The 16,053-nt window shown below is 49.1% G+C and overlaps 1 protein-coding gene across 1 annotated transcript in view; it reads right to left on the bottom strand.

Moving 5' to 3' along the window:
• Positions 1–5,520: 5,520 nt before the first annotated feature.
• NOL6 (nucleolar protein 6) overlaps positions 5,521–16,053 on the bottom strand; it is a 28,277-nt gene continuing 17,744 nt past the window's right edge. The window contains exons 25-26 of the mRNA XM_054185932.1: positions 7,082–7,183; positions 5,521–5,913 (exon numbers count right to left, since the gene is read on the bottom strand). Of these exons, the coding sequence (XP_054041907.1) occupies positions 5,764–5,913; positions 7,082–7,183 (252 nt within the window). The 3' untranslated portion in view covers positions 5,521–5,763. The remainder of the gene's footprint in view (positions 5,914–7,081; positions 7,184–16,053) is intronic.

Raw genomic sequence — 16,053 nt, 5'->3', positions numbered from 1 at the left:
GGACGGTTACCCTTCTGCAGCCCCAGGCTGGATTAGGAGGGAGCGTGGTATTTGGTTGCCCATTATTCCACCTGGCTGAGCCTTTAGCAAAGATAATCCCCACCGACAAGATCTAACAGCGAGAGCTGGCTCAGCCCTGTGCTACAGGACACCCCTCACACCGGGCAGTCCTGCCCTGCGAGCCCTGATCCCACTGGATGGAGGAAAGCCACCATCACCACCTGCTCCCTCCACTCTGCCTTTGGTCCAGGGCTTCTCCCTCCAGGATGGGGTCTACTGCTCCCTGGTGTCCCTAAGGAGCTGGCTGCCCAACAGCAACAAGACACCCCTCATTGCTCACCCTGTAACATCACCAGGGTCTCCAAGGACGCAGGACACGGTTACCCCATGGCAGCATCTCCAGTCCATGACCATGGTCTTGCCCTGTGTTAAGACAAGGCAAGCCGACCTCCAGCAAAACCAAGCTCAGCTACCACGTGTTTTGGCAGGAAAGAGACAGCAAGCTCCAAACTCACAGCCCAGTGGAGCTGCCGCTGTAGTTGTCCTCCCAAACACCGCAATCCTCAGTGTTTTAATATGCACAGAAACAACAGGTGAGTTAGCCAAAAGGGAGAGACTTCGGCTAATAAATCAGCACCCTCACAGGCTGCTTTGCTGGCACTGCCCTCAGCCTTTCCAGGCACATCCAGAAGCAACATGAACAGGAACAGTCTGTCTGGCACTTCGGGAAGTGCGGGAGCCACCGGCACAAGGCGCGAGCATGTCCGTGCCAGCTCACAGCCAATGCAAGCCCTTGGCACCTTTGTTAGTGACTGCAAATGAAGCACTGAGGAGCAGATCCCCCTTCTCTTGCGCTGGTGGGAACGGGCAGAGAGTTTGCTGAGCCTGGTCAGGATACTCTGCTGGAAAGTGGACTAATGGGGACATGCATCCCCGGTTCGTTCCCCTGCAAGAGCCCATCACAGCATCACCAGCCATGCAGCACCTCCCTACCGTGCTCGTGGCTGACGCTATTCCCCCCCTGCCAAACTGCCCTTCCTTCCACAGCCCCAGGCACTTTCCGGACCACGTTTCTCCCATTTTTCAATTCCCCCACCCGATCTTTGGATTTTCCCTTCCCTGTGGTGCACCCTGCACTTGCTAAGTGCCACCCTCACCCCTCAAGCGGCATCACTCTGCCTCCCGTGGAGACGATGCACATCAAAAGCTGCTGCCCGCCAGAGCCCCTTCGCTACTGGTGCTTCCCGAAAGCTGCTGCCTTGGCCAGGAAAAATCACTTCAGGTCCAGAGCGTTCTCCTGATAACAGAAATCCTGGCAAACAAGCCAGCCCCCAGCCAAGCAGCACAGTCACTGTGGGAACAGCAAACTTGGGGAGGATATTCCCTTTCTGTGACAAAAACCAGGCAACCGCTCCTTCCCCAGCCAGCCATGGAAATTTAGGCTAAGGGTTTTAAAAAAAATGACCGGTGATTGTGGGTACCCAAGTAAAATGCCCCCTACAAGTGCCTTTATTTCCAGAAGACACATGCTTCTTGCCTTCAGGGGATGGGCCTGAAGTCAGACAGCCATAGAGACCCCAAACAGCCTCTGAAAAGATCTTGGCAGCCCCAGTGAACAAGGGCTGAGCAGTCCAACAGGCACGAAAACCCCACGGCACTCAACCTGCTGATCATCCCATCATCCCACTTGTGCTTCATCAACTTATTTCCCCAGCTTCCTTTCATAAATCCTGCATTTGCCAATCAAAGCTATCAAGGCTGCCTGGCAAGCAAGGACTTGGCGGCAGAAAAAAGGCTCCATCCATCACCAGCTGCCTCCCATCAACCACTGTTTCAGAGAGCATCCTTGCAAAGCGTGAGCTGATCGTTTTAAGAGAAAGCTGCCCAAAGGGTGTCAGAGGTAAAGGCCCAGGAGGACACACCATCTTTTGGAGAGGTCTACAAGAAAGCAGATAGTGCTGTGCCCTGTCTTGGCTGACCTCATCCATCCACCAAGTGTACCAGCATTGCTCCAGCCCAACCTTGGAAACACCTCCCCATTTGTGCTCGCCCCCCATGCATGGGAGACTGGCTGTAAAGAGCTTCAAAGGAGCTTCGAGGGCAGCTTTGCAAAATCAACACAGTGGCAGCGGCACCACCTCAAATCCCATTGCTATCGCCTCAGCTCCAGCGCTTCCCCCCCTTTCCCCTTGTCTTGCCTCTTGCGACACGACAAGGCACGGGCTCTCCGGGGCAGCTCTGTGTTTGTGCAGCTCCTGTTTACGGACGGGACCACAGCTAAGCAAACACTTGCAAGCGAGTGCCCACTCACTGCTCTGGAAGTGGAAACCCAGGCCCTACCCCAGCTTTCACAACAAAAATTAGTCACAGCACACCAACAGGGGTCATAAATCCAGCAACAGTAGATAAAGTTTCAATGGAGACATCCCTTGTCCTCTCTTATGTAACTGAGACATCCCTTTTCTTTGGATCCTGCCTTTCCAGATCACTTTGAGGCACAGGGACCCTCTGCTCCTGAGGCAGAGGTGCTTTACATTTTGCTTTAGATACCAACCATTGCTCAAGAAGTCAGTCAGATAGCACCAACACCCGTCCTTAACACCATCCCCAGGCTTTCCAGCGAAATTTCACGGTGGGTTTATCCAGGCCACAGGGGTCTGACTTTAGCAGATTATAAAACATGGCTCAGAACATTTGCAATGTTTGACCATACAAATACGGGCTCCAGAATGGCGCAAAAGTGCTTTTAAATATTTGGATACTGGGAGATCTGGGGCACTGAGGAGTTACTCTTTCTGTGAAAGAGGAGGCAGAAGCCTGTGGATCAACCATGGCTTTGGCAACACAAGGAACACTGAGAGCACACCTGGGATAACGTGTTACTTGGGTAACTTATGCTGACACAGATGAAACCCCTCCAGGTGATGTAAGCTGGGTTAGCAGTGATCAGTTTTGCCAGTCTTAAGTGCATTTATTTCAAGGCCTTTACTGAGACACCAGTATCCATCATGAAATCAGACCTTTACACCAGCAAACATCTGCAGCACAGGCCTGACCTAGGCTCACATCTGGCTACCAAGCACAGTGGCATTGCCTTGTGAAACACGAGCAGGTTGCTACTTGTATGAGGGTTTGATTACGGAGTGAGTCCATTTACCATCAGTTAACTTGGCAATGTTATTTTCGCAGAAGGCTGGCCTAGAGACTTCCTGGCCCTTTGCTGCATGCTGCAAACGATGGCGTTTTACCCAAGGATGGAGGAGCAGGGAGGAGATCCAACACACAGTAGATTGAAGCTACGTATAGTTTTATGTCTTTTTAAAGGCAAAAAGGAAAAGGAGCGGCAGTACGATACCTGCCAGCGCAACAGAAGCGGATAAAAGCAGAGGTGCTGGAGGGTTACCCCTACAGGGTATATCCTTCACATACCACACAAGCTACCCCACCATGGCAGCTGGGCTGGGGAGGAGAAGGCAGGGTGGATTACGGCACAGCCCAGAAGCAAAAGCAGAGACTGTCTCTCCATAAATATTGCCAGGCAGCATATAAGCCAGTGAGGGGCTGCGTCCTGTGACGCCCCGGGGACAGGGGAGCAGGACCTTTCTTTCTACCTGGTGCAGCAGCAGGGCTGGAAGTGTTCTGCTCCCCTGCAAACTAACGCGAGCAGCAGCACACACCTCTACCCTAGGGAAAAGCACGCATATATGCAGCAAGGAGAGCACCCCGGCCCAAAACCATTTACATCTGCAACATACAACGCGGGGAAAAACGAGGGCAGGATGGGTGTGGAGGGAACAGGCAGAGCTCTGGCACAGGTAACCGGTGCGGCAACTCGTGTGCTGTCCAACCACTGTGCTGGCAAATTTACAGGATCACAATGTCAAACTGCACGTTCGGAGTGAAGGAATATAGGCACGAAAAGCAGGAACAATCTGACTACTGAGGAAAATTACAGCCATCACTGAAGGCAGATTGGGTGACTCCAACGTCTAAAGGATGATAAAACAGAACAAAGAGAAGCTTAAAAAGTAATCCTTAATTAACTACTTCTGAAACTTGTCGAAATCACTGCCTGCGTCTTGTTTGCTAATGGACCTGTCAGCAGCTTCTTAGGCTGCAGGGGTCATGGTAGCAACAGAAAGTGCTGCTTTGTTCTCGGGTTTGGTATCTCTTTTGCCCTCTAAGTGCATTTGATGTTTTCATTTTAAGTGTACTCAAAAGGCTGTTGCAAAGGATGGGCAAGGGATTTTACCTAGAGCCTCCCTCAGCCACTGGCATAGGGAAGAGAGAAAAATGCTTCTTGTGATTTTAATACAGGAGATATACCCACAGCCCAAAACCAGGGATGCTGCCCACATGTATCTGTCCCATAGGATACACTGCACCTCCAAAAGCTGGTCAATGGGCACTAGGTCGGCAGTATCTCAGCCCAGTGCTGCATCTCTGACACAGCCTGCTTTCCAATGCTTCAGAGAAAACATCTGAAAAATCAAGTCGTGGATCTCCTCCACAAAGCCTCGGACTCAATTCCAACAGCAGGAGAGGCCAGTAAGTCTTAACATCCTATCTGAAATGCTACTTACAAAGTAACAACTGTCTACAGTTATCAAACTGTCTGAACTTCCACTTGCCGTCCCAAGCTTCATCTATTTTTGGTTTCTGCAATATCTGCCGTCACCAAATTTGTTTTATTTACTCTTTATGTGATTCACCCATACTTTGCTGTTGGAACATGTGTGCTGCTTCTATCAGAAAAGGGGATGGAAGTAGTGCATTTGCTCCCTCTCTTTCCCCATCAGGAGTCTGATGATCATTTCAGACAGGAGAAATACTACCGAATAGCTGAGGTTGGAAGGCACCTCTAGAGATCACCTAGTCCAAGTTCCTGCTCAGAGTAGGGTCACCTACACACAGCTGCCCAGAACCGTGTCCAGTTGGGTTTTGAGTATCTCCAGCATGGAGACTCCACCACTCTCCCTCACCAAACTGTGCCGGTGTTCAACCACCCGCACAAAAAAAAGTTTTAAGTCAAATTTCCTGCATTTCAATTTATGACTCTCATTCCATCATTGGGCACCATTAAGAAGTGTCTTCTCTACTCCCCATCAGGTATTTATACATATTGGTAAGATCCCTCTGAGCCTTCTCTTCTCCAGGCTGAACAATCCCAGCCAGCTCTCGCAGCCTCCCCTCATATGAGAGGCTTCAACCCCTTTATTGTCTTCCATGCCCTTCACTGGACCTGCTCCAGCGTGTCCATGTCTCTTTTACTGGAGAGCGCAGCACTGGGAACAGCACGCCAGATGTGTCTCATCAGGGCTGAATTGAGGAGAATAACCTGGTCATTTTTGAATGTCTCAGTATTTCTTTGGTTTTGCTAACCACTGGAGTAACAGCAGCTGTTAAGAACTCTCTATTTAACTAGGAAACTGCCTTCGCAATGCACACCTCAGCCAGAATTTTCATGCCTTGACATTTTCACATGAACACAGCTTTGTTTCCTACAATGAACAGGAACACTTTCAAAAACTTTATCCCATCTTTATATTTTCTTCAAAATAAAAAGGCATTTGTATTCTTGAAAACAACAACAGATCCCTTTGCTTTTCCGGACAAGGCATATAAAGATAAATAGAGTAAAACACACAGTTCTGGGATTTAAAAAGCTGAAAGTGTTTCCTAGGACTGATTTATAAAAAGCAACAGTCCCATAGTGAACAAACTCTGCTTCAGGACGGGTCCCTCTGACACCTCTCAGTGGCCTCAGATAGTCCATTTCTCTGTACGAGCTTCCACACTTTTGACCAGGCCTTCTCCCAAAACCTCGAAGTCCTCCAGAATCGCCTCCACATTGGGAACACAGACCAGCTCGTTGTTCAGAGTTGTCACCATCCTTCCTTTCATGTTGGAGACCTGCAGGACACACATAAACATTGCACAAAAGGGTGCACCCACTCAGAGCTGCTTCACAACTTCTGCAAGCCCCACATAGAAGTAAACTGCTCTCCTGCCTTGTCACACCCAACCTCTGCCACATCACTACACGCAATTTTCTAAGCTTCACTTCTCAACACCATCATTGCTCATTATTAGAACTAATAAACTGCAAGAGTGGCCCTTCTGGCCCCTTTTAGGGTTTACCCTGGAGCTACAGTCCAAAGACCACAAGCAACAAAGAGGAGAAAAGCTGCCTATGCTCTGGCTCTGTTGTCGGGTGTCAAAATCTCAAGTGGGAAGAGATCTTTGCCTTCACCAGGGTGAGGAAAAAAAAAAAAACAAACAACAAAAAAAAAACCCCACACCTCATGTTTAAATCAAGCCACACGCAGCTCAGATGCAAGCATGTTCTCCTCTCATTTCACATCCGTGAATAACTGGGTTTCACAACTACAGTTAGGCTGAATGTCCAATGCCCTCTGGCCATGAAGAGAGGGAAGTTAATCACCCAGAGACTGATAGCAGAAGAGCCTGGGCTGCCAACTTGGAGCCATGAGTCACTGGTTTCTTTGCGTCTTTCCTTCATAGAAAGCAGCATGAATCACTCCAGCGTGCCTCACACCTAGCTTAACCACCCTCTAGAGCTTGCCAACCCACACAGCGTAGCTGGAAAAAATCTCCATATATTGAATAGGACTTGGGCACTATGAACCTAGGCTTGCAGCATCTTGTGAGCTGGACGTTTCTGGGCAAGACGACCAAAGCCAGAAGAATAGGACAGCCTGCTGGACACACCAAATGTCTTTGGCAAATGAAGCATCACCCACCTCCCGGGAGGGGAAGAGAGAAGAGCGCCTGGGACAAAGAGCTCTGTTCTGACCCATGATCATGGTGCTGGGGCTTGTCCAGGGACACATGATCCCCTCTTAGCTCTGCTGATGACTGGGGGCACTGTAGCCACAAACCTATCTTGGTTTCACCCTTTCCAAGAAGGGACAGAAGTCTAAGCTCCACTTCTCTCTCAAAAGCCTTTGGGGCTGATAAGAGTTAGACAAAGCAATTACAATGCAGAAAACAAAAAAAAGCTCTCCAAGCTTTCAGGGCATAAAGGTAACATGAAGCTTAAACAGAGCCAAAAACTCACCTTAAAAGGTTGAGGCTGAAAGCTCAAAGGTTTCCACAAAACTGCAATCACTTCCCCACCATGCTTGTCATAGAAGAACAAGGCGAGATCACTGAAGGCATCCTAGGGAAGAAAACAAACAGAGGTTGTGCCAGACATCCCAGAGCCAGAGACCACCCCCGATTCAGTCTCCTTACACTTTCACACATGGTAGCTCCACACCAGCCAGGACCAAAGCTGCAACTCTTCAATGAATACCCAAAAAAGAAAGCAACTGGCAGCCCATGGACAAGTCCTGAGTGCCCCCTCCTACCTCTTCTACCACAGCCTTGATGGATACAGTGCACTGCCTCCAAGTTTTGCATGCAGACCTCATTGCTGACTACCTCTTGCTGTCCCAGAAAGCAGAAACACGATCCACCACCTCCCACAGGCCTGGAAGAGCACCCAGAAATCAACATACATCTTTAGGACAATGGACCCCTTAGATGACTACCCACTGAGTGTTCCTCACCATGGTCACCCATCAGCTGGATCTGGCATTTCCAAACTGTCCTATCCCAGCGTCCAACAGCCATATCCAAAACTTCACAGTGCATCAGATGGCAAGAGGCAGGCCCTGCCCAGCAGGCAATCCTGCCACAATATGTTTCATTACATGGCAGCAAAGACCAACCCCAGTCAAGGATCTTTCACTGGAGGCCAGCAGCTCAAGCTCTGCAGTCTGTGCAACAAAGGTACCAAATCTCCTTCTTCTCCCAGGACAAACACCATGTGCTGTCAGCACACAGTGTCCTCAAAGGAAACATAACAGCAGAAATTTTACATAACAGGAAGTCCTGTGAGGTGCAAAGAGATGGAATGGTCAATGGAGGCACTGCAGGAATCTGTTCTCCTTGCCCCTGTGCTTCGGCAGCTGTGTCAATGAGTATCTCCTTCGGTAGCACTGGGCAGAAGAGCTCAAAAAGAGATCTTGCATAAAGACATGACTAAAGTCCACAGTCTGGTTTCCCCCAAGCCCACGCAAACTGGATTCCCAGCACTGCAAAAAGGCTGGGGATGAGCGCTGCAGCAGAATAAACAACAGTACAAGCAACTTTTCAAACACAAAAGTCTGGCCCTACAGTTCAGCACCCAACACACTGGTATCTGGATATATGCACCCCGAGTGCAGCTGACCAAGATAGCCAAAAAGCTGCTCCCTGGCACTTACTCATCTTGGTGGAGATTAACATGAGGCAATAGCCCATGTTTACCAGGCAGAGCAAACAGCCCCCAGCATCAGTACAGGACAAGTTTCTGCACATGGCCTCACCAGCTTTGGAGCAATCTACTGCAAGAAATACAGACCCTCTGCTCCCTCTTCGTTCTTCTTCTCCATTCCCTTAGTTTCCAGCTGCAACTCACCCACACTCTTACAAACAGAGGTCTCTGCTGGCATCATTGTATCATGAGGTTTTCATGAGGATGTGCATTGAAAAATAATCAAGTCAAAGGCAAGCTTGGAGGGGTCTTGTATGGACATACCAAGATTGCAGTAGGAGATAAAATACGTGGATTGGGTTGGTATTACCAGTGATCCCAAAGGGTGGGGTGGCATTTTAAGAGTAAAGACCTGATAAGCAGGGAGGGGTGGAGTTCTCTGCAACCTTCAGAGCCAGATATATGAGTTCGGACTTGAAGTACCACAAACAGAGGGCAACACGATTAGGCCATCAAGCTGGGAAGATCCTGAGACCTGCCAGCTCATCCCGCTTCACGGGATCTTCATGGAGGGAAAGGCTGGTCAAGGCATTATCTCACAAACTGGCTAGAAAAACCACTGTCTAAAAATACATTGAGAAAGAGGCAACCCTCCCTGGCATTTCTCAGCTGAGAGCAACGGGTTACGCTCAGTGCCAGTCAACAGGGAAGACTCCTCCTTTTGCCGAAAGGCAAACGGCAGGAGGGAGGAAAAGCTCAACAAAGGGCAAAAAAGCCTCAGGGCACGCTGACCGCCAACGTGCAGCTTTCCGAACCAGAGGGGAGCAGAACATGTGAGAACCTGAAAAAGCTCTGCTACCCTACAGGGCAAGGTTGAGTGCCACTGGATGCTCCCTAAGAGAAAGATGTTTTCTTTACAGGCTTGTCTTGCTGGACAGGAGCCAGGAGCATTTGCAGGAAGAGAACTCTCCCAGGCTCAGCTCATTTCCCAATAAAACCACTGTTCAGCCCCAATACCCAGCACCTTTTATCCAGAGAGCAGGGAGCAGAGGTTAAAAGAACGGTATCCAGTTCATAATCCCAGCAAAGCGAAAGCTTCTGCACTTGCACTGCTCCCAGCATCATTCTATAATAGTGCTTTGGGTCAGCTCCACCAAGCTATGGAGATGCACATTCAACTCTTGGGAAACTGTAGCATTAAAAGGGTCTGGTATATTAGTCACCACACTTATGTTTGTACAGAGGCTTGGGGAGTAAAAGCAAACAGTCCTCACCTCCCTTTCCACATCCTATGCTCAATGCCCAGTGCCACTGGACTTGCCTGAGCCTGCAAACACCTTCCTCAAGGGAAAGCCTAAGAGAAAAGGGAGAAAAGGCACGGAGTGCATTTGAATCCCTATTCCCCTCTGAAGCTGTTGTATCTTTCCTTGCAATTCAGCTTTAAAGGCCCAGGGAAAGCTCTCCCTGCTCAAGTGGATACCTGCCATCAGCAAAACCTACAGCTGGTTCCTATCTCGCAGAAACACAGGGGACCTCCAAGCTCAAGGCTGCAATTCAGAGGAGCCTCATTGTCTGGGAAAGGGGTACATTGCACCTGTAAGATTAGCTCAAGGTCTGTAAGGAGCCACCTGGATTGTCGGAATGAAAGAATGGAGAAACGTAGTAAGTAAAACAATACCCTGATCTAAAATGGGATTACTGGATTAAGCAGTGGGGCTGAAGCATGCATTTTGCAATGAGGTAAGCGCTCATTGCTAGTTAAGCAACTACATCGTTGTTGTTTAGGGGTGGGTTTTTTTTGGCCTAACCATTTATCCACCCACTTTTTCACTGCTCCTACTTATACCCAGAGACCAGGCTCATTGCATCATAGCCGCTGGAAAAAGAGGAGACGTTTGGGGAGGCCTCTGCACCCAAAATGCACCTAGCAGCTCTTCCTGGTGCGATGGCAGTTCAAGTGGTAAATGCATCAATCAACACTTGCTCAGTGCTTAGAACATTTCAAGTGCTTTCAGCGAGTGATCTGCCAGTATAAAATCCTATTAAAGCTACTTACTTCCAACAAATCACTGCATTTGTGGTTAACGCTTTAAAGACCTTGTCATCCTACTGCAACCTGCCCTGATGCTCGCAGGTTACCAGGTACAGGCAGAACCTTCCCCCATGCTCAAACAGAGCAAGGAGCACTGTCAAGAAAACCAGGCTGGGGTTACTTCTGTGTCAGCAGGGTTTTAAAAGAGAAAAGAAACCTGTGTGTTAGGTTTCAGATTCACTTGGTAAAAGGTATCTCAAACTATACAAACTTTTCCACCTCCGAGTGCCTCACCAGACCCACATGCACATCCTTGTTCTGGGGGTTTGGGGCAGAGGGAAAGTATGGAATAAAAAAAAAAGCCACCCATGTTTTCGCTGCATTAACAAACATGCCTTGTCCACCAAAACATCAAAACATCTGAGATTAAAGTCTTCAGTCGCTTCCTATGGGATGAATGCAAGGCAGACCTCTAGGCAGGCATCACCAACACACAAGAAATGTAGCCACAGGTACCCTCGGAGCTCACCCAAGGAGCACGAGGGGCTGATGCCTCAATACATGCCTGTGTGCATATGCATACGTGTGTGCATCCACCCCCAACCCTGGGCACTACACTAAGAGTCACATAGCTGCTCTGAAGCTATAAGAGCAGGGAATTTCCTGCCACCTCTGCCCCTCCAAGGGCATAGATCCACACAGGAAGTTTTTCTCAGTAGTACTAGAGCCCACAGAGCTTTTTTCAGTTCATATCTGCCTATCTGGAAGTCTCCATAGGAGGAGTCAGGCCTGTCAGTCAAAAAAGGAAGGGAGCAGTCTGACCTGAAGTTTCACCATTTCCAGCTACCTCCAGTAACCACAGCTTATAAACTGTAAGAAACCAAGAACTTTTAATATCATTAATTCCTTCCTAACATGCAGTAGCATGATATGCATTCCTACACCATGGGAGGAAGAAAGGAAAGGGCTGTAAGTCTTCCAGATATGTCTTGTTTGAAGGTGCAAGAAATGCAAAACATTGCTTTAGAGGGAAGGACGTTTACAGTAAAGCAGGAAACATTTTCCTGCTCATCTGTACAGGAAAGATCTCCCACAAACAAGATGGGCAAGACAGGCAGCTCCTCTGCCATGAGCTCTGGTAGACATGTGCAGCCAGAGAAAGCTACATCTCAGTAAAAGAGAGCACTTCACATCCAGTGACCCACTGAAACAAAAGACCCGGTAAGAAATGTTAGGTCTTTTAACAGCCATTATAGATATGCAGATGGACGTGGTACAGACAGCTTCATCTGATTTTCCCCACGATGAGAAAACAGCTCTGGACCCTGGGGAGGTGACCACAGCCTTTAGGCTTTGTGAGCTCCTGAATGCATGTAGATGGGCACAGCAAGTATATCCACAGGACTCGCTGGATGTGGGCAGAAAGACTGCCCCCTTGAGCTCAAGCTCAGCCAAGCCACCCTGAAGTAAGAGGTGTGCTGACTGAGCCTTCCCATGCCACGTCCCCAACAAACAGCTGCGGGTTCTACAGCTTGACAGCCACCATGACACAGACCAGCAACCACGACAGAGATCCCACCAGAGCCTCATCTGAGACACTTAATTTAGCCTTGCTGGAGAATCACGCTGGGATCAGACACAGGGTTTGCTTGCTGAGGTGCTCAAGACCGTAGGCACTGCAGAGGCTGGTGATGGGCTAGAGCTACAGGGAAGCCCTCTCTGCAGGATGTCTGGCACCTGCTTTCCCTCAAAAGCAACTGTCTGCAAAGCCTTCTCATCTAAACAGACTCCCAGAACAGGCCTTTTCTATGAGATCTGTCCTGGAATTGAAGCATTTCCCAACTGAATCCCATGACCAACCTTTCATCTCTACCCAGAGACTCCCAGGCACCACAGCAACTTGATCAGACCAGCTCCTGCAGCACATCTCCTTGGAGCAGGAAAAATTAAAGCAGTCAGGACTCAATACCTCCCCCCTCCTTTCATTTTCTCCTCTGATTAGGCTCCTTGGGGAAGGCATGCAGGAATCCTTCGGCTCCAGAGTGCTCATGACTTGCTAACCCCTTTGATTTGAGAAGAACAAGGACCTCTTAAGAGAAAACAGGTTGGAGAGGAGAAAAGTGGGTCTCCTGGTCACTGTGCCATGGACACGGGAAGATGCTATGTCCTGCTTCCCCTCAACTCAACCAATATGTCTGGGCATTGAAATCCCTTTTTCACGTGGCAAGCTCAGAAAAGGGTAGATGTTTCTTTTCTGCTCATAGAAAAGATCAAAATCCCACCGCATCGCTCCGTGGCAGATGTCTCCCTTTGTTGCTACAAACCCACCTCGGCTACAACCCTGTTGCTCAATTCTGTGGTTTGTGCTATTAAGGGATAGCAAATTACTCTGAGTCAAAGCCAGCCAGTTCTGCATCCAAGTGCCTTCTCATCCAAAATCTCTCATAAGGATTCACTGCTGTCACCACACTCCTTTCCTGCACTAACTTCTTGCTGTGTTTGGATCAACCCCAGGGCTCCCAGCCTGCAGGATGGGGATAAGCTGCTTTGAGAAGCAAAAGCCAGGGAAGGAGAAATAAAAAGGTGCTGGAGAGGCTACCAGCCAAAGCCAGGTCAAAGCACAAAGCCGATACAAAGTTCCTGCCTTCAAGCAACAACATTGGTACACTGAGACACGGAGCTGGATGATTTCTGATGGGGTAGTTTTGATCGGCAGCATGCACCACCTGCTTGCTGATGACCCTGCAGTGAAAAGCTGGCTTTTGAGGCCCTCCAACACAGGTGGACATGGCTGAGTTACCAGAGAGAACGTGCAGCATCACCTCTTTGATTTTTCCAGAAGAAACACCTGTTTTCCCAGAAAGAGATATTCATCAGCCCCTTCAGGTCTGCCTGCTACTGATCTGGAAGCTACAAGAGCCAAGTGAACTGGTACTGCAAGATACCTCCAATACGACAGCCGCAAGGGAACACAGTCATATGTATCTCAGAGCCTTCAAAAGGAGGAAAAGCCCCCCAGCCAGAGTTGCTGAGGCAGATTTCAGACTCTCTACCCCATAGCTTGCTCTTCAGGGAAACCTCTGACCGATTTCTGCTCTTTTCATCCCAAGCACCCTCAGGCCAAAGAATGAGAGGCACCAAGTGAACACAATACTGCTTCCAACAAGGCAATGTGACCTTTGCTTACACCCATGTTTCTTCATTGGGATGTTAGTACATTGGATTTAGGACCAGCTGTAATTTGTAACCCAACCAAACCCTATTCCAAGTCTGTTATTCCCTGTAGTAGAGAAAATGGACAGCAAAAATTCAGTTTGGATGTCATAATCAACTGGATCAATTGAGTTATAATTGCTTAAAGGATAATGAAAGCTGCTTTCCAGGGAAGTCTATTCTGCACCTTTCACTTCTGGAGCCATTTGCTGACACCGAGTTGACTAGAAGCACAAAAACGTCATATAAACTGCAACACACCCTGATGAGTTTCCTGATTGACAACCTCGGTATCCAGCGTGATCTGCTGCAAGCCTGTTAACAGCCTCGCCAAGAAGCCTGCTCTCCCCATCGGCTCATCCAACAGTCTCCAGTTCCTCTTCAAGCACAAAGGCAGCCTTCTGCCAGGTCTCAGAGGCTCCGGCCCTGTGCATGCAGGCACCTCCAGTGCCTTGGCAGCTGCTGAAAGGCTCCGTTCAACTCTAACCCCTCCTCTTCCAGCATGGCATGGAGAGGGATTTCAGGCTTAAGAAACTCCATTTCCTATACAGACCTGCACCTCTTGGTTGAGGTTTCATGGTGGCAGGTCAAATCCTTACCATACATGTAACAGAAGAGAGGGGCTAGTATTGATATTACTCCTCAGATCCAGATGCCAGGAAAGAGTGAAATAGTGAACAGTTCCCAACTGCCATGCATCCTGCTCCCTTTTAAAAAAAATCTTGTGCTGGGTGCTTCTCCCCCTCCTTGCATATCGTAGACTCCAAGAAACCCCCTAGATACTCTCTGCAACATGTCCCACAGGACCTCCATCTTCAAAGCCACCTTCGTTCTCGAAGGCAGGAGAGCACTGAGCACCTTCTCTCCCCTCTCTTCTCCCCTATGACTTTCCAGGTAAACAAGCAATGCTACTTGCAAGAAAATTGTGAGACAATTTTGAAGACTTAATTTAAAGAGGTTTCGCATGCATCCCGGTCTCTCACTTCCTTGCCCCCCACTTCCACCCCAGACTGTTCCAACCTGCTGTGGGCGACAAAAGGACCAAACTCACACCTTGCTAGACCCAGCACCTCTACTGAAGCCACAGCAGATTCCCATAGACTGGGCAGATATCAGCACGAAATGCAGCTGGCAGACGGGGTGGAAGGTAACAGGACTGTGCCCAGGGTTGAGGAAACCTTCAAAGAAATCCTTCCAAATTTCCTTTGGCCACCTCCTAAGCTACCTGGGTTAAGGTGAAAGAGGCACTTGAACCTAATGTACCCAGCATCTTCCAGCCTCAATTGGAGTTTTAATTCAGGCACCTCTGCAATTTCTTCTGCAGACCTGGAGGAAAGATCTGTCCCTTTCTCCTGTTCCTCCTTGCAACTGCCACCACTACCAAGCCTGACAGTGGCAGCAAAGAAACACTCAGTGGCTGTGCATGATTAGACAACTTGGGGACCAGCAAATGCTAAATGCTGCAAAGCCTGCAGAATGCAGCCCAGGAAGAGAAGAGATACTACCCAAAAACTATTTTTCTTTTGCAGGCACACCTCTCTCCCTAGCGCAAGCTTGGAGAGAAGCTGATACCAAATCTTCAGGCAAGAGAAGTATAAGGGAAGGTGGACAAAACCCTCCTGGCATTTTGGTCAGGAGAAGGGAAAGAGGAAACCTCTCTGACCTGGATGCTGTCCAGGAGGGCTGGGAGGGCGAGCCAGGAGCTGCCAGAGCACAGCTGAAGCTGAAGACCCCGCAGCTCCAGCTCTGCCTCCCAGCAAGATGCCACCAGCCCAGCCTGGCTGGCATAGGGACCTGAGCAGCCAAGGCATGCTCCAAAAAGGGAAATCCCAGCCTGATATTAGGAAACAAATTTTCACAATGGTGGCCAAACACTGAGGCAGCGAGGTGGGAAATCTCCATCCCTGGAGACAGTCATGATTCAACAGGACTGGACTCTGCACAACCTGCTCTAACTTCAAAACTGGCTCTGCCCTGAGTGGGGAATGGGGCCAGAGATGTCCACAGCACCCTTCCTGCTAAAGCCAGACTATGACTCCTACAGCAGTTCTGGCACTGTTCACAGCACTTCCCTGGGTAAAGGATGACAGCAACTTGAAAGCCAAGCCAGGTTTTGGGGGCATCCAGCTCCACCTCTCTGCACTCTAACATTTACTCAGCTTCCGCACACAAAGCTGGGAAGGGCCAAAGAGGCAGAGAATGCACATCTGCAAAGTACTGTCTGTCCAGATCTGGTGTGGATCACCACTGTCACCCAGCATCTTGCATAACTCCCCAGCTTGCTGAGACTTTGGCATGGCTACACGGTGGAAAAGCACTGGGTTGATAATTTCAGACACTAGTGTTCTCCATACATCCACATTACCAACTTCCTCTGCTATCATTCATGTAACCAGCTCCAGAGAAACCGTCTGGTGACCAATATTAAGCTTCTACAGTTCATGCAACCATTTCCGTAACAGCAGGAGCCATACTGGTACCATGGATTCTTGTACATACCTCCAGAAAATATGGGCAGCTACTGCCCGTCATGCACTCCAGTTGG

The sequence above is a fragment of the Rissa tridactyla genome, chromosome Z (genome assembly GCF_028500815.1).
Source record: "Rissa tridactyla isolate bRisTri1 chromosome Z, bRisTri1.patW.cur.20221130, whole genome shotgun sequence".
Taxonomy (NCBI): Eukaryota; Metazoa; Chordata; class Aves; order Charadriiformes; family Laridae; genus Rissa; species Rissa tridactyla.
The sequence above is the reverse complement of the archived record's forward strand: the minus strand, read 5'-3'. Positions and strand labels throughout refer to the sequence as shown.